This window comes from Saccostrea echinata, unplaced genomic scaffold (assembly GCF_033153115.1).
Source record: "Saccostrea echinata isolate AGI-Se365-2 ecotype Australia unplaced genomic scaffold, CSIRO_AGI_Sech_v1 ptg000022l, whole genome shotgun sequence".
NCBI lineage: Eukaryota > Metazoa > Mollusca > Bivalvia > Ostreida > Ostreidae > Saccostrea > Saccostrea echinata.
The window spans coordinates 17,476,081-17,502,692 of NW_026889771.1; the positions used below are offsets into that span (position 1 = coordinate 17,476,081).

Here is a 26,612-nt window from a genome sequence, read left to right on the forward strand (position 1 = left end):
TTGCGAGCAACGAGAGGTCTTCTGTCCAAATAACCATCCTTATATGTGATATTCTTTGCATAATCATTTACATTTATATATGCTATAGTAAAGATGCCTTGAGGACATTGGCAAGGCTTCTGGTTATCGTATAGAATTTTTCAAGATCTCTTGAGTAGTTTTAATTGTAATAAACAGGCTATATTCTGGATTGTTTAACCTACCAAGCCAACCTTCTTTTTTTAGATTTTGTCAAATCAGTGTTTTTGCAATTCCCAATGCATTTCCTATGTAAAATGTTGATAAAAGGGACCTACATAATTTTTCACCATAATATTTCTCCAAAATCCACTTTTTTCATATAGTTTTTGTATTATATACATTATTGTATTTTCATTTCCTATGACTTCTAGATATTTTAGCTGGAAATGTAAATATAGAAACAAGACAAGGACATACTGGTACCGATCTTTATTTTTGAATTACTTCCCTTAACAGCTATAATTACATATTATTCATAATTTAAGGGTCAAGACAGTCAGACTGGTTGTTTGATTCTATCATGTTATTGACTGAATTGATTGAAACACATTGTCATAAAAATATTGGCATGGATTTATTTCAATTTCTATTCATAGTTACTAAATGCTGCTTCCTTCATACAACCTAGAAACTGATCTCAGTCGGTCTACCTTTCAGCTTATGTCACATCTTTGCCTTTCCCAGCATACTGAGCATAATTATGGTGAATGACGACCTGTTGGCTCTTTGTCTCCTGAATACAATGTACAACAAAGCCATTACTACTTTTCTTTCTTGCTGAATGGATGATTCTACCCAATGAAGGAAGTACACATGCTTTTTGTTTACCTCTGTAAACATACATTTTATTGATTTTCACCGCTAAGAGAATTCAGCACGGGAGATCACTCTCAATCACTATTTCATAAGTGAAAAAACCCACGTATTTAACCTTTTTTCTCCGGAAAACTCTGACTTGGCAATATCCTTAAAATATAACATGGGTCCTTCAAAAATGCAAGGATTTTTAGATTTATTTAAAACAAATGAAAATAGTGCAGGATTCACACAGAAAAACACATCATTTATAAAGATGAAAACATAAATTAAAGCTAAAAAATGAGAAAGAAAATTCAGACATAATCGGATTAAACCTGAAATGGTAGAACACCGTTGACGTTCAAGGTTAGTGTGCGAGGTACCAACCACCTGAGAAGCTCCGAGTGCTGACCTGCTCGTCGGAGTTTACGGAGACAGTCACCATCTTGGAACCGCTTCAGATTTTAAAATGCGAATATCTAGAGTTTGGAATTATAAATTTTTAAACAAACTATATATTAAGCCTTTTTCGGAAATGCCTCTATTAACCCTACTAATATCAAAGAAAAATATTGAAAAACAGAAAAGTTTAAAAATTTGACTTTTTAAATTCGCATCCGGTAACGACCGGAAGAACTGACGACGAACGAAAGGTCACGTCCTGGCTAGTACTTATCACAATATATAATCCCTGAAAGTTTCATATTGATATCTTTTACCGTTCTCGAGATTATCCGCGGACAAAATGTCTTTTCAAATTCAGAAAATAGTCTGTAACTTGGCACCGGAAGTGATTTTCCAAAAAATCTCTAGGATAAAATAACTTCAGATTACAAGACATTGTTCCTGCAAATTTCATAGAATTCCAATCAGTAGTCTTTGAGAAATAGCGTGCACAAAATTAGATGGGCAGAAAAATAATAAGAAGAAGAAGAAGAAGAAACAGTAGAATCACTATAAGGTCTTCCGTGAAAACGGAAGACCTTAATAAGAAACAGTAGAATCACTATAAGGTCTTCCATGAGGACGGAAGACCTTAATTAAAATATTTTACAAAGGTCTGTGGACATATTAGATAAAAACATTCGTATTTTAAAATATGAATGCAATAATATATTTATGTGTCATTTCTATTTTTTATGATGATTTATTGAGCAGCACTTCTACATGTATCTGTGGACATTTCCCCATGATTATACTCGGACAAGATGATACAAAGGAGGCATTCATATTATTTGTTATAGATTAAATTATCAGAACTTGATATTTGAATTAATATGCTGTCATAGTTTTTATTAAACAGACAAATGAGAGAAGAAGAGATTCCGTTTTAGCCCCCCCCCCCCCCCCCCCCCCAATGTTTGTACCTGTATCAAACAAAAACTCTTAAATTTTTTCTAAATATATCAGACAGTGAAAGTAACCCTTTTTTTTTATCAACAAATCCATTTGTTTGACACACAGGTACTTGTGAACAGGACCCCCCCCCCCTCCAATATGCCCCACAGGTCAAAAAATATTTTTATGTATTTTTTTCATAAATTATTCTTCTAGTACACATTTACAATGTATTCCATAAGAAAAATCCAAAAAATAACGCAGAATTAACGTTTTACTAAAAAATCATACCCGCGGTATTATAAAATAGAGAAGGTAAGTCACTTCCATTTGTTTACACTGGACCCCTCTTGGATATCAGGCCCGAAAAATCATTTACCTAATACATGTCACCGAAATGTGTCATGATATCTTGTTTCGGTAGATATTTTTGTCTTTAATCATGCTATTTAATTGCCCAGGCATCCCAAAATAATCCGAGTATTCATCGTCAAACGTGAAAAATGCTACAAGATTTGGAAATGTCAGAGTAGAAATTACGGAAGTGATGCAAAAACGACACCTAGCGTGTAACTCTCGAGTTCCGAGTGTAACGGATATCCACCGCAGACACAATTTAATGAAAATTCCATGTCCACGCAGATGGGGAAGGCGGTCGAGGTGGAGTGGGGGGGGGGGTGTTACATGTCAAGTTTATAATGTTTAAGCGATTTTTAAACCGCTACTTGGTATCAATGATAACATCCTTTAAAGGGAATATTGACGACTACCCTCGCTCATCTCGAAAATCTTAAGCAGAATTTAATTCTAATGAATCAATTTCGACTTCTTTATTAAAATTTTCCCGAACTTTTTCGTAGACCTCTGACTTTTCCCTTAGTTCTATAACACTCGGAACTCGAGAGTTACACGCTAGGTGTCGTTTTTGCATCACTTCCGTAATTTCTACTCTGACATTTCCAAATCTTGTAGCATTTTTCACGTTTGACGATGAATACTCGGATTATTATGGGATGCCTGGGCAATTAAATAGCACGATTAAAGACAAAAATATCTACCGAAACAAGATATCATGACACATTTCGGTGACATGTATTAGGTAAATGATATTTCGGGCCTGATATCCAAGAGGGGTCCAGTGTAAACAAATGGAAGTGACTTACCTTCTCTATTTTATAATACCGCGGGTATGATTTTTTAGTAAAACGTTAATTCTGCGTTATTTTTTGGATTTTTCTTATGGAATACATTGTAAATGTGTACTAGAAGAATAATTTATGAAAAAAATACATAAAAATATTTTTTGACCTGTGGGGCATATTGGAGGGGGGGGGGGGGTCCTGTCCACAAGTACCTGTGGTTTGACAGTGATAATCAGTTCTTATTTTCCTGCTTTAAGTTCATATGAAGTCCACGTGCTTGTCCTGTCAGTCAAAATCATTCGACACTGTGCAGGTGTGAAAATCTCATCACAACAAAGACGAAGTGCTAGTATTTCCAAGAAGTTTTAACATTTTTTTTTTAATCATTTCTAGTTCTGATTCCAACATTTCTAAATAAATAAATAAAATACATTGGCCCATGGGAATAAACACTTGGAATGATAAAGCCGCATGAATTTGAAACATACTCCCTGCCAATTTAAAATGCCACTGGAGGCACGTGCATATTTTGAAACACTATTGTTTAATGACTTTTTTAGAAGCAAGTTTATTTTGAGACTAAAATTTTTATGCTTAAAACACATTAACTTCTTTTTCAATGTTTAGTAAATATACTGGAAATACTGACTAAGTAACGGATTAAGGGGGGAAAAGGGGGGGGGGGCTCTTAATCATATCAAATGGCAAACACATAAAGTTACGGTGAAGGAAGGAATTTTTTCTCTCTAACTATAGCCTTTATGTATATGTAAAGTAGAAAAAAAATCTGTAGTGTATTACATTTTTAAATAAATATTTTTAAACTACACTATCAATTTTATTCACTCCAAAGATATTTGATTAGCTGGATGTCCACAGTACTATTTATAATTCTCAGAACTAGTTCTAATATTTATTTCTATAGTAATTGAAAAAAAAAGTGTTAGAAAAAAATATTTTTTTAATTTTGCTGCAGTTGGTAAATTGACTTGGATTATCATCTCTCCATTAACGATTTCTTGTCTTTAACATAACAACAAAATGTTGCAGTGCTTGAAGTGTCTGTATATTGCCCCTATTTAAATTCATTTTTTCAGCATCGTTCTACATAGGTACATACTTATAACAACATTTATTTTCCAGAGTAATTTAATAAATAATCTAAAAGCTAAGTTAGAATAATAAAAAAAAAATTTGTTGTTATTTTTTTGTTGTTGAAATAATGATTCTTTAAACATGATATGTTAATTATTAAATTTCAAAACTTATAAATCCTTACTTACAAAAAGATAAGTCCTTTCACCTCAGAGTTGTGAATGACAGTGAAGACTGAACGATGAGTGAATGTTGAACGCAAGGTGATCGCAAAGAGAACGAACGACGAGCAAACGCTGAACGCTTTGGGAACGGTGAACACCGCGCACAGTGAACACTGAGCGCTTAACTGTAAACGGAGATCAAACGGTGAACGAACAGTGAGCAAACGGAAAAATTGGAAAGGAGAACGTTTCAGGGACTATACTCATCTTGCTTAAAAACTCAAGTAACTTCTCTTTTAAAGAGTTTTAGAATTCATTATATGTCTTGCTAGACCAGAGCCACAGATCAAAATACATGTGTAAATGCACAAGATATGTATGTTTAATCCTTAATTCTGCAGAAATATATGCATCTCAACGTTTAGACTTAAAACAATCCATGTTCCCTATATCAACTGAATAGAGATATATGGCGCATGTTTCAGCAAGGAATTCTATTTAAAAGAAAGTCTTAAATAACTACCATAATTTTTGGGGTATACGTTGATGGGGTATATAGGTCGAAAGGCTCAATTTTAGCTCTAATTTTAAAAAAATCCATAGATAGGACGAATTCGGAACATAGGACGAGGCGTTGTTTATCGATTTTTTAGAGATTCTTACGTAGATACTACGTATCAGAACATGTGAACTTCTTGGCTTACCCCGTGATATTATCGTATTGAGAATATAAAATGGTATTTTTTGAGTAAAACATTTTAGTAGTGTTTTATATATTAAAAAAAAAGTTTCTTTAGTTGAAACTTCCTTGAATTCTGCTATACAATGTATTTTCTCCAACTTGCCTGTTGATTCAATTTATTTCTCGAATTACATAAAATAGGATGTGCATGGTGATGAACTCCACAAAACAATTAAAACGGAGGATGGGGGGGGGGGGATATCACTAAAAATTATTATTCTCAATAATACTCAAGAAAATAATGTCAAGTTTACTTCAACATATTCTGTTTTTTTGTGTATTAAGTATTAGTCGCGATCATTTCCTGTGTATAGGGATTAGCAGACCAAGAGCAGGAAATGTACGGCATGCCTTGGGGGGTTTCACACCTGTCCTAGGGTAAATCTCTCTGTATGTGCAAGGCTTTGTTTAGCCATTAACACACCAGTTCCTTCAATGTTTCATTATTTCTTCATTTTCACATGAGATTACAACCATAAAATTTACTCGTGTCAATATATATATATATATATATATATATATATTTTACATTTCCAATGTCTTTGTCCGAGATAAAATTTCAAATAGTAAAAATACTTTATTTCTACATAAATCTACTGGTTCATCGAAAGGCGTGGTGAAAAAAAAAATCACATGCGGGGCAGGACAAATAGAGACAGAAGCGGGGCTTGTAGCATGTGACTTTGCAGAATCAAGAGCATGTAAATATAAGGAATAACTGTCAGATTTTTTGGTTTCATGACGATGATCAATCGATTGGCTTGCGTGATAATTTTATGCATAAACGCCTTCGGCGTTTATGCAAATTATCACGCAAGCCAATCGATTGATCACATCATGAAACCAAAAAATTAAACAGTTATTCCTTATAAATATATATATATATATATATATATATATATATATATATATATATATATATATATATATATATATATATTCTTTACCTTGAGTGAATATCAAAAGGAAAATTAGATCAATCATACTTGTAAAACAACTTAATAGAGCTGAAATTAAAAAAAATAAATCAAATGATGTTTTATCACTCTTTTCTTTAAATGCCCACGAGCTTGATATTTATGTCTCTGTTTATTACGTAAGTAGAATTTAAGAAAAGAAAAGAAAAAAAAACGTACAGAATGTTACGGTACGTGCATCGTTTTTCCTTCAACATGTTCAATAAGTTTATTGATTTATCGAGTCCATTTATTAAAACAAAATATTCTTGAAAAAATTTCAATGAAATGGGTTGCTTCTGGATTAATATTTTTTTCAGTTCAAAATAATCGTTTCTGTGAACAGATATTTCTATAGCTGATTTATCAATTTATTGACCAGTTGTGGACTTTGTCTAATTCTACGATCGAGTTTCTGAAAAACACGGAAACAGTAACAGTCACAGACACTATTTTACTAAACTAACTGCTTCCAAGACATTTATTTATTAGATCGCCACTATTGCTTCACGATGTAAGATTATGCAATCTGAAGGTATTGCAGGTATCTCATAAGGGTATAGGCCAGTTACGTAGACACCTGAAAACTCGCAGCCTATTGCTCTAACACATTTTGTCTCTGTGTTGTATGTTCAAATTATTTTAGGGCCCAAAATCAGCTGATAAAAGAGGGTCTTTCCAATTTGACGATACATGTAAATGAAAATACTTATGAGTATGATCATATTAATTTCAAAAAGAAAGAAAATGGAAAAACTAGCTATGAAATTATCTTCAATATATAGGATGTAATGATTTTATTAACAACAATAATAGCAAAAAATATCATGTTGATATTACTTTTATAGTCTTAAATATATAGCGCATAATACCACAGTTAATGGTGCAACATACTCCTAAATGTACATGCGTTAAATACTGTCACAATCTCTATCTGTCATTGTTTTTCATTCTAATATTTATATCAGATACATATTCAAAGACACATTGTTTTTCAAGAAACCAAAGTCTGTGATCGAATCTCGCAGAAAAATAAACGCATTAGCTACATGTAACTGAGAACGCAACTGCTGCATAGGCTAATTGTGGACACTACATTTTAATGCATTAAGAAACGCTGGCATTTTTTAAAAATCTAATGCTACTATTATAAGGTGGATTATTTAGCAATTTTAAGATAATTTATGGTGGTATTATTGTTTTTTTAAATAAACATATACGGTATATGAGCTGACGATATTTCATCCAATTTTACCGGATGTACTGGCAATTATATGCTCTTTTTTAATTTGAAATAATAAATTTTGAGTGACTATTGATAAAAAACATAGAAAATAGATAATTATTATACAATCTGATAATACTTAAATTTGAAATTCATTAAATGGTATTCATGATATAAATGTAGGCCATGATCTTTAATAAAATACCCCCCCCCCCCTTTTTTTCCGTCGCGATTAAAAATCGACGTCAACACTTTACAGGTAGCAACATCAAAGCTGAAGAAAAACAGTAACTAGCCCAGCCGCGGTGTGAACACAGTCGCAGCTAGGTAGTACCACAATCAAAACCCGCGATGGTGTAATGCGGAAAGGATTAACACACCGCGGAAGGGACGTGGTCTACTACGGGATCCACGTTGCCTGTACTGTAGTTTATCATTCGTTAAAAAATATATGAGCAATGATTTTTTATTCTCAGTCTTTAAATAAATTGTAAACATCTCTTGGATCCATAAAATACTTTTAGTGACTTGGTACCTTTTCTGAGGGTTTTTGTCCATTTTGGGAATTTCTAGTTTATTTTACTTCTTATCTTCTGAATGTATATACAATACCCTAAAACCTTGAAAATAAACTGGATTCAATAAGCCGGTTTTGAAAATAAGCCACCTATTTCTTGCATTGAAAATTACTCGAAAATAAGCCTGTTTGAAAGTAATGCCATTTAGGAAAAAAATTCAAACTAAAAAGTATTTCTCTTTTTTCTACATGCAAGATATTGAACAGAGTGTTATTTTAATTATTTTACTTTATTATAAACATTCCATGACAAAAATGATTTTATTCAACAAAGCACGAGATATTATTGCATTATTTTTTTTTTCTTTTTAGCTAATGGAAATCTTGAAATTCATTACGTGTTGTCTTTATCCTCACAGAAATAATTTTATTTCAACAAAGCACGAGAAACTGTTGAATTTCAGTTTGAACAGATCAACTTAAATCTTTATTTAGCAACAGTAATCATGACTTTGTACATCGAGGTAATCTTTGCAGATACAGTGGCGCCTCGTTTATCCGGACGCCTCTGTCCCCAACAAAATCGTCCGGATAAATGAATCGTCCGGATAATTGAATCATATCTCAAAAAGCACTCTCTAAGCATGTATATATGCACATTCTTGTTTCAAATGTGACAGCAAAGAAAAAAAACTTTTAAATAATATTTTGGTTAATTGTTTTAAAAGCAGTAATTGATTAATGAAAAAATATATTAAAATGTAATTTACACAATAAAAAAATTGGATGGGCAATTTTATGCCGCAACCTCCTTTTTTAATTCGTCTTCTTTTTGGCATGTGACTTCATGGGTTGAGCAAATTTTGATCTACTGTTGTTTTATTTTGCCATATATTATAATTATTGAAGCTCATATGATATGACAGAACTGTTCAGCACCATCATTGAAAATGTTCAAATATAAACTAACCCTGTATATCTCCCGTATATTCATTACACAGGGTTACTATAAAATTAACTGAACACTGCAAACTAACTCAAACAAAGTATTTAAAAAAGACATTCGTAAACACAAGCTATCTTCATGATTATCAATATCATTTTTTTCTACAGACGCTAAGTTTGAATTTCGATCATTAAAAAATACCCTGAAAAACGTAATCAACTTCTGTACGTAACGCCAGTTTTATATGTTATAATGGACGTTTGTAAACGGTAGTACATTAAATAGAGATATTTCTTCAATTAAATGGAGCATCGTGTTTTAAACCAACGCAATCGTCATGATAAAGAACATTACGAAATCGCTCGTTATTTATTTTTCATTTTATTTACAACTCTCCAAAATTCTCCTGAATTTACCGATGTATATACGGTTAGCAATATGATTTTGAACGGATTATTATTTAATTAATGCACAGTGTCAACTAAATTCTTTGAGCTTCATAATAAAGATAAACGTGTGATTGAATTGGGGTAAACACACGCTAATTATAGACACTATTGTTTGTAGGTCACAGGTAACCGCACTACATGGCCAATGTTTTTACAACAATTAACACGAATGCAAAATAAGTGTGAAAATGTCGTTTCTTGAAAAATTATCGTCCGGATAAACGAGTCATTTTTCAATGAACTATTATGTTTTGTAGTAGAAATTGACCGTCCGGATACGGAACGCGAATTTCCGGATTAATGAGACAAATTAACGTGGAAAAAATCGGTTCCCAAAAAATATCGTCCGGATGGTGAAGCGTCCGGATAAATGGCGTCCGGATAAACGCGGCGCTACTGTATATCTTATTTTCAACAGAGCTCGAGTTATTTTAACAATTAAGTTTTAATAGACTTGATATTTCCTTTTTTAAATTACTCTAACGTACGAAGGTTATAAATCGACCCCTCAATTATATCAATAAAAATAATCAAAGCCATTGATAAGGGTGTTGAGATCATCACAACAATGGCTTTAATTGGGACGTATACAGGGGTGTTTACATTGAAAATTGAATTGAATTTTCACTGAGTTATTTAAAATCAAAATAAATTTAGTTTCATTATATTTTATTATAAAATCGCTTTTCTTTTTTTAAACAGAGTGTCTGACTGATTTGATACATTTGCACTATGATAACGCAAGCACATGGCAAAGGAATGTGTAAACGTCTATAAATATCATCGTTATATGGCGGCTTGAATATGAAGCTAAAATTAATTTTAAATCACTTTAAAATATTATTTAACTATCAACAGATTATAAATCTAACATTTTCAACATGTTTACATTCTAACAATAATCTAGTAAGGTTTTAAATATACCTATAAACATCACGAAATTGGTTATACTACAGTATGTCCGAATGATAGCCGTGCGTATTATTTAAACAATAAAATGCTTTCTTTGGTTGTTAGTGTGGGAATTAATGTCGCAGCTGTTGCAGAAAAAATACATAACCCGCGTAAGCGGGTTATGTGAATTTTTTCTGCGATAGCTGCGACGTTAATTCCCACACTAACAACCAAAGACATTTTATTGTTTATATTTATATCTTTAAAAAAAACAGTCAAAGTAAATTAAATATGTTAAATATTGTATTATAGATGTGTATATCATTGTATGCATAATTGATGAAACAGCCATTGCTTAAGAAATCTATGCAGGTGGCTTGCTTAGTGTTGTTTATGGACTGATTAACGGCAGTGGTTTTTATAAGAAATAAAGGAAATAATATTCAGTGGATGTAAATATACTTGGCCAAATGTTGTAGTTCACAATCGATCGATTATAATTTTTTATTGTTTTGATGATAAGCCGTGATTATGCTCTCGTCACTTACAGGTTTTTTGTTTTGACAATATGCCGCGATTTGAAAATAAGCCCCCACTTTCTTACCAAAACTTAAAATAAGCTGCGGCTTATTTTCAAGGTTTTAGGATATACATACTTATATGTCAAAGCATTTTGATTCAGATCGGTATATGAAGCATCTATTAATCGTGTTAAACAACTCAATATTTAATGTGAATATAGAACAATGTGTTTGGTATGTAATCTCTCAAATTCAATGAAGTAAGGTGAAATAGAAGCTGGTTTTGGTCTGATTAGACTTTTTTACACAAGTACAGTATAATATGCTATGTTTTTATGTTAAGTACACACCAGTAGAGCTGCAGTCTTGTCAGAGACTTCTAGTTTCTTATAACTTTATTGGTATGTGTTATTATACTTTTGATGTAGAAAACTTTTTTTTCACAGGAAGAGATACTGAGGATTTAATTGCAATGGGAACAATATGGAGTCCAAATGCTCAAACACCTGCAAAACAATTAAACAGCAGCACAAGTAGTGCTAGTACTGTCACAAACAGTGCTATTACAAATGTCACAGGCAGAAATATGCAAATGTATACAACACAAGGATCGAATAGTTCAACAGGAATACCTCAGACTTGTAGAGGGCGCTACACCATATCAGGAATGAGACCAATACTGGTTCAAACATCAAGAAACTCCAATGTAAAAGATGGTATTTATCCAACTTCTTTATGAACATGTCTTTTTATGCCCCCGTATCAAAGATTCGGGGGAATATAGTTTTTGCCCTGTCCGTCCGTCTGTTTGTCCGCAAAAACTTTAACCTTGCCTATAACTTTTGATTGGTTGGAGCTATGGCTTTCATATTTTACATGTGTATTCCTTGTGACAAGACCTTTCTTTGGGTACCAACAACTTTGACCCTTTGACCTTGGAGTTTGACCTACTTTTGGAAAACTTTAACCTAGGCCATAACTTTTGAACAATTGGTGCTAGGACTTTCATATTTCACATGTGTAATCCTTGTGACAAGACCTTGCTTTGGATACCATTAACTTTGACCCTTTGACTTTGGAGTTTGACCTGCTTTTGGAAAACTTTAACCTTGGCCATAACTTTTGAACGGTTGGTGCTAGGGCTTTCATATTTCACAGGTTTATTCCTCAAGACAAGACCTTACTTTGGGTACCAACATATTTGATTTGCTTTTGAGAAAGTTTAATCTTTGCTATAAGTTGCCATAAGGGGGCATCAGTGTTTCACAAACACATCTTGTTTTCTGGAATTTTAAAATATGCATCTTCATTTTATTTATAATTTCCTGGTTTTCATAGATGATTATTGAAATTTTTAGCTCTATACTGCTCAAAGACCAGAGAGCATTAATTACCTTTGGTTCACCTTCTGTCTGTAAACAACTCAATATGCTACTCTTCCTACAGTTTTAGTCCAATTTCAATCAAACTTGGTGTGCGGAAACTACCTTCAGAAACATATATAAATGCCAACTTTTGAAAATTCTCATGGGGGACTTTAGGTTTTTGCAACAACAGCTCTGATACATTTGTTGTGAAAATGTCAAATAAACTTTGGTATCTTAAATACCATGGATATGTCAAAGTGATTTTGAAATCCCAATCTTGAGTCCTCAGATATCTCGAAGTTTTTTCTTGCTCCCCTGGAGTTTGAGAGACCAAGTAAATCATAAGCATAATAATGTTTTCAAGTCTCTGACTTCATATTTTTCATGAAGATGAATGTTTGTCTTATTCCAATATCCTTCCAGGTACCATAACACAGATTATGACTCTTGATCACATGAAATTCCCTCTTGGTGAGAATTTGTCAGCCATTTTTTGGCTGCCTCTTTCTGTTTATGAATTTTGAATTTTTAATAATATTTTTGGCATACTTTCATCTGTTTCAAAACTTCATTTAGGTGATAAACAATGTGTACATTTTTATTTTTAAGATTAGGAGCCCTAACAAGTGTCCATACCCTAAACAAGGACAACATTTTAACTTTAGTAGAAAACTTTTTACTGTGAATGATATACCATGCCATGTCAAATGATCTTCATATGTATACATACTTTGTTGTATCTGACATCTTTACTAGAAAAATTGGCAGATGATGACCTAGTATGCTAAAGATGAGCTAGATAAATTCTTTATGCACATCTTTATCTAAAAGTGTTCAAAAAATTAAAAGAAAATTTCTCTTTATTATTCATAACCTTTATGAGATGATTTTAGTTGACTTCCTTAAGTTAATATGGATGTATAACTATTACAGTATGTATACTTAAATTGACATATTCAAAAATTAGCACAGCCACATGAGAAACGGGCTTGATTTTGAATGTCTTTAAAATGTGGGACTGGATAAGTGGACACAAGAGTATGAATTGTCAAAAATATTTATTAATAGTGATCATGAATTAACACTTTGTTTTCTGTGCTAAATCCACCAAAATATGAAGCCTGCTTTTTAAAGTACACATGCAATATTTTACATAGGAAAAATCCTTCTCTGTTTTTTTATTTTACTTGATATAGTATCTCATTGTTTTGAAAAGTAGAAATGATGGATACTTTGATAGTTGTGTCACTGGAGCTCTAAGCTTAATTGAGTTGTTTTGATCACCAGTTTTCTGGCCTTCATAAACTTGTTACATTTATGACCTTTTCTCTTATTGGGCCATAAATCTTCATGTAATGGTTTGGAATGTGGATATCAGCCTGGGTGGCTCAGAAGGTAGAGCACCTGACTAGTGATGCAGAGGTCCTTGGTTTGATTCCTGCTTCAGCCATATATTTTCTCCTTTCCTGTTACATTACGGTATTTGGTGCCACTGACCATCCCTGGACTCGCAGGTGAAAGTCCTGCCAGGAGCAATATGAACTTGGATTATGTCTTCAAGGGCAATAAAAATTTAAGGAGGGGGGAATACATGCAACAGTTAAGGCAGTGGATACTGTTTTGGATAGCTCACTTGCTAGAGTGCCTGGGGTCCTGTGTTCAATTCCTGGTTCAGTCATTCCATTTTCTCCTTTCCTGTTACATTCTTAAAAAGCACTGAGCCAGAAAAGATAAAACTTTTTTTGAAAGCTTTCTCATCTGACAAGAGTGTAGAACTTAGATAGTCCTATATTAAGAATTCCTGCCCCAGATTGGCAATGTAAGTCATATATTTAAAATTCATGACACTTTTGAAAATCATTCTTATTTCAAGACATTTGTATAATGAAACACTTTTTTTTGCACAGTTGATCCAAGATATGCAGATCCAGTAGTTGGTGCTCCTGCTTCATTTCAACAAAGACTAATGGAACTTAGTGCACTTGAGGGAGAAACTATACGATATGAAAGAAGTAAAAAAGTGAAGAAGAAAGTCAAACAGGATCGTGACTCTTAATTGCATATGGTTTCTTGGGATTTCTCATCATTCATTAGTTAAGCTGAGCCATAGTTCCAGGGCTCTCTGATGGAAGTTTGTCTGTCATCAAAGTGTAAGTTTGCTGGTCTGTTACCTTCTTATGTACATGTATTCATCTTCCTCAGTGCCACTGCAGTAGTTTCAACCAAAATTTGTCATAGAGGTTCAAAATGGTCATGCTACTTTTTCAGAGAAATGTTACACAAATTACATTACTGTAGTTATATTTGACAAGCATCCCCATATATTTATAGTTATACAAAAATTACATTTTATTAAAATGATGATATTTTGCTTACTTTAAGGAATAGGATCATCAAGTCTTGTCAGTTGATGCATCTAAGGACCTCGTATCATGTTGACTCAAAAGCTGGTCACGGTGACCTGCATTTTAAATTTTGAGGCCATTCTTTTTCAAAATGATTTAGAGGCATATTTTGAACAATTTAAGGCCTATGATCAAACTTTGTCAGTTGATGTATCTTGGGTCTGCAGAGAACGTCAACTAAAAAGTAGGTCACCTTGACCTACTTTTTGAATTTTATGGCTAATGTTTTTCAAAACAATTAAGGTCATTAATTCGAATACTGAGAGGTTTAGAATCATTAAATCTTGTAAGATGATGCATCTTGGGGCCATGAAACATATTTATTAAAAAGTAGGTCAAAGTGACCTTCTTTTTGAACTTTGCAGTCTTTCAATTTCATAGCATTTTAGAGGCATAATTTGGACATTTTAAGGCCTATGATTATAAAACTTTCTAAGTTGATGCATCTTGAGTCCTCGAAAAACGTCAATTGAAAAGTAAGTCACCATGACCTATTTTTGAAAATTTATGGCTATATTTAAATATTTAGGGTACTTTTTGACTTAGAATCATCAAAATTTGTCAGTTGATGTATCTTGGGTCCACAGAGTACATCAACTGAAAAGTAGGTCATGGTGACTTAATTTTCAATTTATATGACTATAATCAAATATTTTTTCGGGTAATAATTGGCTTAGAATCATCAAACTTTGTCAGTTGATGCATCTTGGGTCCTCGGAGTAAGTCAACTGAAAAGTAGGTCACCGTGACCTACTTTTGAAAATTTATGGCTTTAATTAAATATTTTTCAGGTATTAATTGGCTTAGAATCATCAAACTTTGTCAGTTGATGCATCTTGGGTCCTTGGAGTATGACAACTGAAAGGTAGGTCACCTTGACCTACTTTTGAAATTTTATGGCTGTATTTAATATTTTCTGGCACTATTTGGCTTAGAATCATCAAAATTTGTCAGTTGATGTATCTTGGGTCCTGTGAGTCGGTCGACTGAAAAGTAGGTCACCTTGACCTTCTTTTCAATTTATAAACTATAATTAAATATTTCGGGTACTGTTTGGCTTAGAATCATCAAACTTTGTCAGTTGATGCATCTTGGGTCTTCGGAGTAGGTCGACTGAAAAGTAGGTCACTTTGACCTAATTTATGACTTTAGTTAAATATTTCAGGTACTAATTGGCTTAGAATCATCAAACTTTGTCAGTTGATGCATCTTGGGTCCTCGGAGTACAACACCTGAAAAGTAGGTCACTGTGACCTACTTTTGAAAATTTATGGCTTTTATTAAATATTTCGGGTACTAATTGGCTTAGAATCAACAAACTTTGTCAGTTGATGCATCTTGGGTCCACGGAGTAAGTTGACTGAAATGTAGGTCACCATGACCTACTTTTGAAATTTTATTACTTTATTTAAATATTTTTAGGTAATAATTGGCTAAGAATCATCAAACTTTGTCAGTTGATGCATCTTGGGTCCGCATAGTTAGTCGACTGAAAAGGAGGTCACTGTGACCTATTTTTGAAATTTTATGGTTATAATTTAAAAATTATTTTAGGTATTAATTGGCTTAGAATCATCAAACTTAGTTGATGCATCTTGGGTCCTCAGAGAATGACAAGTGATAAGTGGGTCACCATGACCTACTCTCAGGTACTAATTAGCTTAGAATCATCTTGGATTCCCAGAGTGTTTCATCTAAAATGTAGGTCATGATGACCTACCTTTGGAATTTCAAGGCTTTATCTAAATATTCAAGATACTTGGAAGCTTCAGATAGAAGTGATAGTTTGTACAGTTTATCGGAAGAGCGATTCAAGGCCCTTGGGCCTCTTGTTTTAGTTTGTTTTTTCTTTCTCAAAAATGGGGCTACATTTGACAATTATACAAGTGTCAATAGGTAATGAAGATTTAACTTTATTGAAATAATGCCATAGAGGGATAGAGTGGGGCCTTAATAGGCGATCATAGTTTAATAAAAATGCCTTTTACAAGAACAGCAAGGGCATGAGAAGTCATAACTAGAAGCAAGCATCTGATTCACCATGTATTTTTCAAATCATGGCCTTGGAGGGGGTGGGAGGGGTTTTCATATTATTGTTGGGGACAATATATATCTACCCCCACTGCATTAACTGTCATCTATTGTGCATTTTGTAACCAGCTGAAGAAAACATAAAAATGTACATATTGTTATTTATGTACAAATATAAAAATGTACATATTGTTATCAATGACAAAACTGTCCCTAAATTCACTGCACATATTGTTGCTTCAAATTATGGTTACTTAAGGAATTTTTTTGGTTTTATGAATGCAATATGTAAAGCATGTAGATCTGTCATGTAGGCAAATTCGTGAAGCGCAATATTGATTATGGTAATTGTCCAAGTTTACTTTCTTTGCATAAAATTTTTCATTAGCTTGTATGTTCAATAAAGACAAATTTAGTTTTAAACACACGAATGTCATTTTTTTACTCCCCTTAAGTAGTTGCAATGCCAAGGCACAAGTTGTACTATAAAACGTGAAGACTGAGAAGGTTTATATAAATTCTTCACAAATATCAAGGACCTCCCTCTCTCTGATAGTAAACTATACAAGGGATGGTTTGCAAACTAATTGAATAACTTCCATAAAAGAAATCAAATTGGGTTTCAGTATTTATAATTTTTAAAGTAGGTCCCTTTAGTTATAATGCACATGTGCCACTGTTCTGCCTAGGCACGAAACATGATCCAGGCAGTCACATGACATGCACCATAGCATACTGATCACAGCAGCACAAAGATTTTCCCAAAAAGGTTTTATATTTCTTACAATGCAGGTTTTTTAGCTCACCTCAATGAAGATGGGGGAGCTTATGTAATACCATCGGTGTTGGTGTAGTTTTCTTTTCAAGTACTTCTGTGCCCTATATTAATCAGAGATGCACGGAGGATGTTTCTAGTATGTTTCATTGTACCAGTCAAGGTTTCAGATGCTGCAATTTAAGCTGAAGAATGGCCAGGTTAAAGTTCTTGGAGCAGGTTAAAGTTTTTGGAGCAGGTCTCATTTCCAAGTAAATATAAGCCCTATATTGACCAAACTTGCAAGGATGATACATCTAAAAATGCACACTACTGGACTTGTTTTGGATGCTGGATCTGACCTACATTTTCCAGATGAGTGATCAGGTTAAAGTTTTTAGAGAAGGTCTCATTTCCAAGTAAATATAAGCCCTATATTGACCAAACTTGCAAGGATGATACATCTAAAAATGCACACTACTGGACTTGTTTTGGATGCTGGATCTGACCTACATTTTCCAGATGAGTGATCAGGTTAAAGTTTTTAGAGAAGGTCTCATTTCCAAGTAACTATAAGCCCTATATTGAACAAAGTTGCATGGATGATACATCTAAGGATGCACACTACCACGCTTGCTTCGGATGCTGGATCTGACCTACATTTTCCGGATGAGTGAGCAGGATAAAGTTTTTAGAGCAGTATCATTTCTAAGTAACTAAAAGCCCTGTATTGACTAAACTTGCTTGTATGATACATCTAAGGATGCACACTACTGGACTTGCTTAGGATGCTTGATCTGACCTACATTTTCTGCATGAGTGACCAGGTTAAAGCTTTTAGAGCAGGTCTCATTCCTAAGTATCTTTAAGCCCTATGTTGACCAAACTTGCATGGATAATAAATATAAAGATGCACACTACCAGGCTTGCTTTGGATGCTGTTTCTGACCGACATTTACAAGATGAGTGACCAGGTTAAAGTAAACTATAAGGGCTATTTGATCTAAACTTTCATGGATGATGCAACACAGGTAGGGCTGTCACAGTTCTCTGAAATAACCAAAAACCGCGGTCCAAGCTGTTCGGTTCGGTTTCGGTTCCATTTTTCCGGATTTCGGTTCGGGTCAGGTTTATACATTAGAATCTGTTTTACACGAAAAATGGCATCGAAATTAAAAGAATGATGACGATAACAGTGATAAATAAACATCACAACTGAAATCTACTGCATTCCATGAAAAACACTTGTCACGAAAGGATGAGATAATTATCAAAAGGAACAAGAGTGGTTATGTTGTAGCTATTAGTCGGCCTAGAAGTCCTTAACACAGATGTCAAGACGTTAACATAGTTAAGGTACGTCACTCGTGAAATTAGTTATATAAAGGATTTTTTGAGAAGTGTATTTTAGACTCATATAGCATGACTCAAAATCGAAAAGAAAATGGGGAGTCGGTGTGCATCTTTCTGAGCTACGGTACAATTAAGTTGACCTTTTTGCACTTAAATTGTAACTAATTGGTTAATCACTTAAATCTTTATTATATTTTATCAGATGTAATTATGGCAATAAATATAATCTTATGTTACATAAAATAGCTTGAATAATATTTATCATTAAACAAATCATGCAAATTAATATGCATAAATTATTGTATGACCTTTTTGCACTAAAAAAGTATCATATTTGGGTTATATAAAAAATCTAAATAGGCAATAAAATATTTTCTTGTATCAAACTTTTTATGACTAAAGTGCTGATCGATTGGAAGTATTGTGTTGTTTAAAATAATGAAAGAAAAAGTTGGAGTTAGTGATGTAAATTTTGAGATATTGGTCAAAATGTGCGATTTTCATGCAGACAAAAAAGGTGTAAATTTTATCTTGACTTCTTTAATATAACTTCCTTTCTTGGCAAAGTCTGTTGAGTGAATGTATAAAATTTGTTCTAAAGATATAAATTGAGACCTATATTTAATATTCCTAGCATAGCATAATGAAAGATATTTTCTAAGTAAAAATAAATGGGGCTAGAGTTCAAATATATTAAAGAATGAATCCTCATAACACTGCTTTCTCGCCCCTTTTTAAATGCAGAATTTTACATTTTCAAATCAGAACATTGTTATATTATTATAGCTAAAGTCTTCGAGCATAGTCTGTATAGATACTCGTAAAAGATTTTTTGGGGAAAGACACTTTCAATATAAACATTATATCGATTAAATAAAATCTTATACTTCACTGTAAAATTCCGGTTTCGCCATTACAGCTAGGTAGGTCATTGTATTATTTGAATGAGAAGGCGGAGCGTCTCTCAAGCGTGCGATTAGTATGAATACATGAGCGTGTGTTCGAAGTGTACTAAGTTTTATGATTAACTGACACCTAAAAAACCTTTTTCATGCTAGAGACCGACAAAATATGAGCATACATTTTTAATTTGGCTGGCTTAACTTTGATTTCTTTTCTGCTTAACTTACGAGTCGTATTTGAAATGATTTACTAGAAATTCGTTAAATTATTTATATATTAAATGCACAATGGAATTTGGAAACGGAACGTAAAACGAAGGATACACTATTTTTCACACTTTAAAGAAACCCCTTTTTTTTGGAAAAAGAAATAATTAATCCATTTAAGCTTATTACGTACATAATTAGAAATTGTTCATACATATATAATTTTGCAAAATCCGAGTGCTACAACAAATACACGTAGGCGGTTGAATTACGATATAAAACTACACTCGGTGTATAAAAAATAGATAGTTAAAGTGAAAATTTAAACGTCAGTTTAACGTCAGTATCATCGCTGGTGGATAAAGAAACATCCGTGTCAGTGTACTTTGTACAGTCCAAATTGCATTGCTTCAGAAAATCCTGTTTATTCATGCCAGACAAGTTAATATGATCTTCCTCGTTTCGGAATTCATTAATTGTCGAAATCCACTCCTGTACTTTTTGATTTTAACAAACTCTCTCCCTGTAGTAAGATAAATAATAAATCACTCCGAGGTATTTTTAACGCCCTTTTTCATTCGACTGATTTTTTTTTTTTACTTATATCTAGATCGGACATGTGAAAGGGTCATACAAATGCATGTTCTTGCTTTTAAACATTATGCTTTAAAAATACCTGCGAACATGGACTTTCTTTTACATGATCTTAAAAAAAAAAAATGTGAAATTAATTTTGTGCCGATGTAAAAAGTTATATCATTTGCTTCAGATTAAACCTGAAGCTTCCTTCTATTCAAATTAGGGGTGCTTTTTGTGCAAATGTATTCATCAAGTGACTTTTCATCCGGTACACAGGTTTTTTTAGCGCTCCATACTTCAATTTCTTTCCATGAAGGTTTCTTCTATTGGAAGGATGCATTTGTGCACTTTTAACAAAATTTATTTTTCTAAAGATATGATGAATTGGTGTTTTTTCAAATAACGGACTATAAAATTAATGACAGTTTTAACTGAATGAAAAAAATCTTTCATATCTTCCAAGGCAATGAACGGAGCACCGATGTATATTTTCAGGAACAAGGGCAAATGAATTATATATACCCACAATAATTTAAATTTTAAAATTCTGTATTTAAGAGACACAAGCAGTAAGTGCAAGCTATATGCTACAGGACTTCAATATAAATTGATATATACCAAAAAAAATCAAACAAAATCGACTGAAAATATTAACACATCTTAATCATAATAAAGTTTTCTCCCAGAATTTTAATTACCCATTTGAAATATGATTTGACCATCAATAGCTCGCAGACACTAGACACAATGAGTGTATTCGATTAAGACAACCCGTGTCACACTAGTGTTCAATATGCGCATGCTTACTAGTTGAACTCTAGAAATCAAAATAAAACATCTCGTGTTGTACAGTGTTTATTTAGATATGGCGGGTAAAACAGTATATCAACAGGTGTATAAAAACAGATCAAAAACAAAAACTGACAATTGTATCCTGAAAATGTGTATATTCCAGCAGACACTCTGACAACTGGGTTTTAAATTTTTGAAAATGGACTTGGATTTATCTGGTTTGAACAGTACAAACAAATGACTAATAAACAATTTCTAATTACTGGAGTATCAAACAAAGAATAACAGATAATTTCATTAAAAAAAAAACTCATGGCTGAAATTAATTAATCAACAAAATGTGTTTTTATAGGCATATTGTAGATTATTTAACCTTGCAATATTATTTAAGAAAGTCAATACCTTTTATTTATAAAAAACAAAAAAGTAGAATAAAAATGTCTTCACATAACCTTGCAATTGAAACTGGGCGTCATAGAAATATTGTAACGGAACAAAGATTTTGTGAATTTTGTAAAACCGTACGTACCAACATAGAAGGTGAATTTCATTTTGTTTTGATTTGTCCCTTATATACAAAGAATTGAGAAGTAAATATATTTAATGTTATTACTGGAAAAAATCATCCGCATTCAAACTAGTTCAATTACTGAGTGTCCAAAACTTTTCCGAGCTTTGTAATTTCGGATTTTTTTGCATTTAGCTTTTAAGTTAAGAAATGAAAAAAAGTTGTGGTTCATTCTTCATATGTCCTACCTTTATATCGGTATATATGTATTTATTATATGTTACAATGTTTGATATATTCATCATGTATAGAAGCGTCATACCACACCATTCTGATTTTTCTGTTGTGTATACTGTAAGAAAATTGTGATAATACGTATGTATTAAGCAAATAATGAATAATACAGATCTGATGACAGACGTGTCAAAAATATTAAATATTATATCCCCCTCTAACTTTTTGCATGGGGTATAATAATTGGTCAGAAAAGTACCAAAACTGACATTTTTCATTAATCCAGTGTTAGTCATAGGATATGAGAGACGTATACTTGAGTAAATTTTTGTAGATCTATACCACATAAAATTGTGACGCCGGTTGGAAATAAACCTTGAGCTAATGGTTTTCATGGCTTTTAACTTTGAGTCTTTAAAAATTATGTTCAATATTTTAACTAAATTTATCTTTACAAAAAAAAATTACGTATGTATTAATGGTACAATATTATGACTGTGATTGAAGGCTGACAAGGTAATTTCCATATAGATATAACCTTTTTATGTGTATATTTATTGTAAACAACAAACCAGCTGGTTCTGGGGATGCAACCTCCATATTTATAAGATTATTACATGCACATGAATGTCAGTGCTCTCACATTGGAGTCTGTTTATTATTTTGAAACTGAATTACTTAACTAATTAACACGACGTATCTATGTTACGATTGTTAAATCTATAGGAATAATTTTATTGATCAATATACATAGACATTTTTATAATGATTAATCCAACAAAAAGGCATAGTCAAAACAAAAAAGAAAGGTAAACTTTTAAAAAAAAATCTGCCAATGATTACACAAAAGTAAATTGAAGAGTTGATCTGAAAACTAAAAAAGATAAACTGATGTCAAAATAATGTTGTAGACTTTTTTCATGAATGTTGTAAATTTCTGATACAAACACTGAGAAATTTATGCAGAAACAGTTTTCACATTTACATTGCGTCTTCACTTCCCGCCATTTTTTCACCTGTTACTCCAGGTAAACTGAGGAGTATACTCGCGTAACACGGGTTGGTCATCCGTGTCGAAGATGTCTTATTTTATTTACAACTCTATTAACTCGTGTAACTCATGTCGCTTAATCGAATACACCCAATATGTCACGTAGGTGTGCTCAAAGCGTGGAAGTGAATAGATTTGAGTCATGAGTTCAGTGCTTTGTTATTCATGAGGTCAAAGACGGGTTGAAATTTGTAAATAAGGCGCCTTTACTATGGAGACAAGCACCCGTGATTTTGCACCTTTTAGGAAAATAACAAATGAGCGCAAGACTGTTTCAATTTCTTTCATGAATGTAAATGACTAGTATAACTCTTTACATTGACCGTATTTACGACAACTTGAAACATCCATGCGCTCATATAAAAAATGGGCTTGCAAAATGGGGGTGTGGCCTATTAAAGTCTATGAGAAATCGATGTAAACAACATACCCCTGCTATATTAATCACATAAATACCTAATTACAGCGCAAGGAAGTAAAAATTGAAATTGAAATTAATCAACTACAATGTTTGATGGAAAGATTGAGGCAAAAATATTTAGAAAATCTTTAATTTAATTTTTTGTAAATTATCGGGGGCCAGATTTGGACGTTTAAACGATTCATCCTTTAACAAATTTGTAGATTTGAAGAATTTTCCTCTAAATATCCTTCCACCACAAGAATTAGTCCCTCATAAATCTTGCTTCATTATGAATTTGTAAGCAGTTTTTAGCTCTTCTGAGCCAAAGGCTCAAAGAGCTAATGCTATGGCCATTTGTGCTGTGTGCGTAAACTTTTTAGAATATGGGCCATAACTCAAGAGCCCCTTTGCCAATTATTGTCAAATTTGTCACAGGGTATCCTTGGCCCAAGGGCTCCCATTTATACTAAAACTAGGGTTGTGACCCTTAAACAAGGGGAGATAATTAGGAAAATAGAAACAAAAGTACTGATTGCTAAAAAATCTTCTTCTCAAGAACCACTGGGCAGATTATCACCAAACTTACACAAAAGGATGAGGATATATTGGAGATTAAAATTTGCACGGGGATTTACCCTGGGGCAAAGGGCATGGTCTCAAGGTCACTTCAAAGTTGACCAAAAATTACATTTTATTAAATGTTGATATTTTGATTACTATAAGGACTAGGATCATCAAATCTTGTCAGTTGATGCATCTAAGGACCTCATATCATGTTGACTCAAAAGTAGGCATTCGATTTCAAAGCATTTTAGAGGCATAATTTGGACATTTTAAGGCCTATGATCATAAAACTTTGGAAGTTGATGCATCTTGGGTTCTCGAAAAAGGTCAACTGAAAAGTAGGTCACCGTGACCTACTTTTCAATTTGTATAATTATAATTAAATATTTCAGGTACTAATTGGCTTAGAATCATCAAACTTTGTCAGTTGATGCATCTTGGGTCTTCGGAGTAGGTCGACTGAAAAGTAGGTCATCATGACCTACTTTTGAAAATTTATGGCTTTAATTAAATATTTCAGGTACTAATCGGCTTAGAATCATCAAACTTTGTCAGTTGATGCATCTTGGGTCTTCGGAGTAGGTCGATTAAAAAGTAGGTCACCGTGACCTACTTTTGAAAATTTATGTCTTTAATTAAATATTTTGAGTACTTATTGGTATAGAATCATCAAACTTTGTCAGTTGATGCATCTTGGGTCCTTGGAGTACAACAGCTAAAAAATAGGTCACCGTGACCTACTTTTGAAAATTTATGGCTTTTTTGGTCCTCAAAGTACAACAGCTGAAAATTGGGTCATCGTGACCTACTATTGAAAATTTATGGCTTTGATTAAATATTTCGGGTACTAATTGGCTTAGAATCATTAAAACTTTGTCAGTTGATGCATCTTGGGTCCTCGGAGTACAACAACTGAAAAGTAGGTCACCGTGACCTACTTTTGAAAATTTATGGCTTTAATTAAATATTTTGGGTACTTATTGGCATAGAATCATCAAACTTTGTCAGTTGATGCATCTTTTGTCCTTGGAATACAACAGCTAAAAAATAGGTCACCGTGATCTACTTTTGATAATTTATGGCTTTTATTAAATATTTTGGGTACTAATTGGCTTTGAATCATCAAACTTTTTCAGTCCATGTATCTTGGGTCTTCAAAGTACAACAACTGAAAAGTAGGTCACCGTGACTTACTTTTGAAATTTTATGGCTCTATTTAATATTTTCGGGTACTATTTGGCTTAGAATCATCAAAATTTGTCAGTTGATGCATCTTGGGTCCTTGGATAGGTTGACTGAAAAATAGGTCACAGTGACCTACTACCGTTCACGGCAGCTCAGTGGGTAGAGCGCTCGCTTTGTGATCGGGAGGTCGTGAGTTCGAATCTCGGCCGCGATTGACCTAAGTCGATAAAAAATGGGTAGCAACTGTTCCTTCGCCATGCGATCAGCACTTTGAAGTGAAAGTTGCGGGTCCTTCGGATGAGACCTTGTCTAGATTGCAGTGTATTGGGTGGATTAGGATAATTTTTCTCAGTAAGAGCATCACTTAATAACCCTAATCTCCTTATATACCTCGGATACGCGGCACCATGTCAAAGGTATCTTGCCATGAACCTCTAGCATGCTGGAGTAGAGCAGGTGTGCATCGCAACCCAAATTCCCTGTCTTGGGTGCGTCGTGTATCCAGTGTGAATCAAGTATGGGCATTTTCTCTTTATCATATCTGATCTGTTAACAGTCTAAAAGTAAGGGGCATTTTAGGGGATTAAGAATTATTTTATTGTTTGGATATTCAACTATTTATCTCACTGTGATTTGGCGATCTTTCATTACAAATTGCTCAACTAAGGACACATCTCTTTCATAAATTACTTTCACTGGGCACCCATTTTAAGCATCTCCCTTTCTTCACTAAAACAATCCATCAAATTACTAATTGCACTCTTGGCAAAATGTAAGAGTATCATTTTCATGTCAACAATATTTTTAGCTCTACTGGTCAGAGACCAGAAGAGCTTATGCGTAAGTAATGTGTCCATCCATCTGTCTGTCTGCCCATCCGTCTGACTGTAAACTATTTTTCAAAATGCTACTCCTCCTACAGTTTTGGTCTGATTTCAGTATAACTTGGCACACAAGTAGACAACACTAAGATACATAATTCTGTATATCGGTTTTTGATTTCGATGAATGGTGTTGCCTTGGTTACTAAAAATAGAAATTTCTGTGATATACATTCACAATACTACTCCTCCTAAAGATTTAGTCAGATTCCAATATTACTTGGCACACAAGTAGACTACACTAAGATACATAATTCTGTGTATCAGTTTCTGATTTCTATGAATAATGTTTCCATGGTTACTAAAAATAGATATTTCTGTGAAATACATTCAAAATGCTACTCCTCCTACAGATTTAGTCTGATTCCAATATTACGTGGCACACAAGTAGACTACACTTGGATACATGATTCTGTATATCAGTTTTTGATTTCAATGAATGGTGTATATCATGAATTCTGTATATCAGTTTTTGATTTCAATGAATGGTGTTGCCATGGTTACTAAAAATAGAAATTTCTGTGAAAAACATTCAAAATGCTACTCCTCCTACAGTTTTTGACTGATTTCAGTATAACTTGGCACGCA

At 33.1% G+C, this 26,612-nt stretch overlaps 1 protein-coding gene across 1 annotated transcript in view; it reads left to right on the forward strand.

Annotated features, from left to right (window-relative positions):
* Positions 1-17,036, forward strand: part of LOC133190573 (uncharacterized) — a 104,022-nt gene extending 86,986 nt beyond the window's left edge. The window contains exons 4-5 of the mRNA XM_061326275.1: positions 11,255-11,524; positions 14,083-17,036. Coding sequence (XP_061182259.1) covers positions 11,255-11,524; positions 14,083-14,231 — 419 coding nt within the window. The 3' untranslated portion in view covers positions 14,232-17,036. The remainder of the gene's footprint in view (positions 1-11,254; positions 11,525-14,082) is intronic.
* The last annotated feature ends 9,576 nt before the right edge of the window (positions 17,037-26,612 follow it).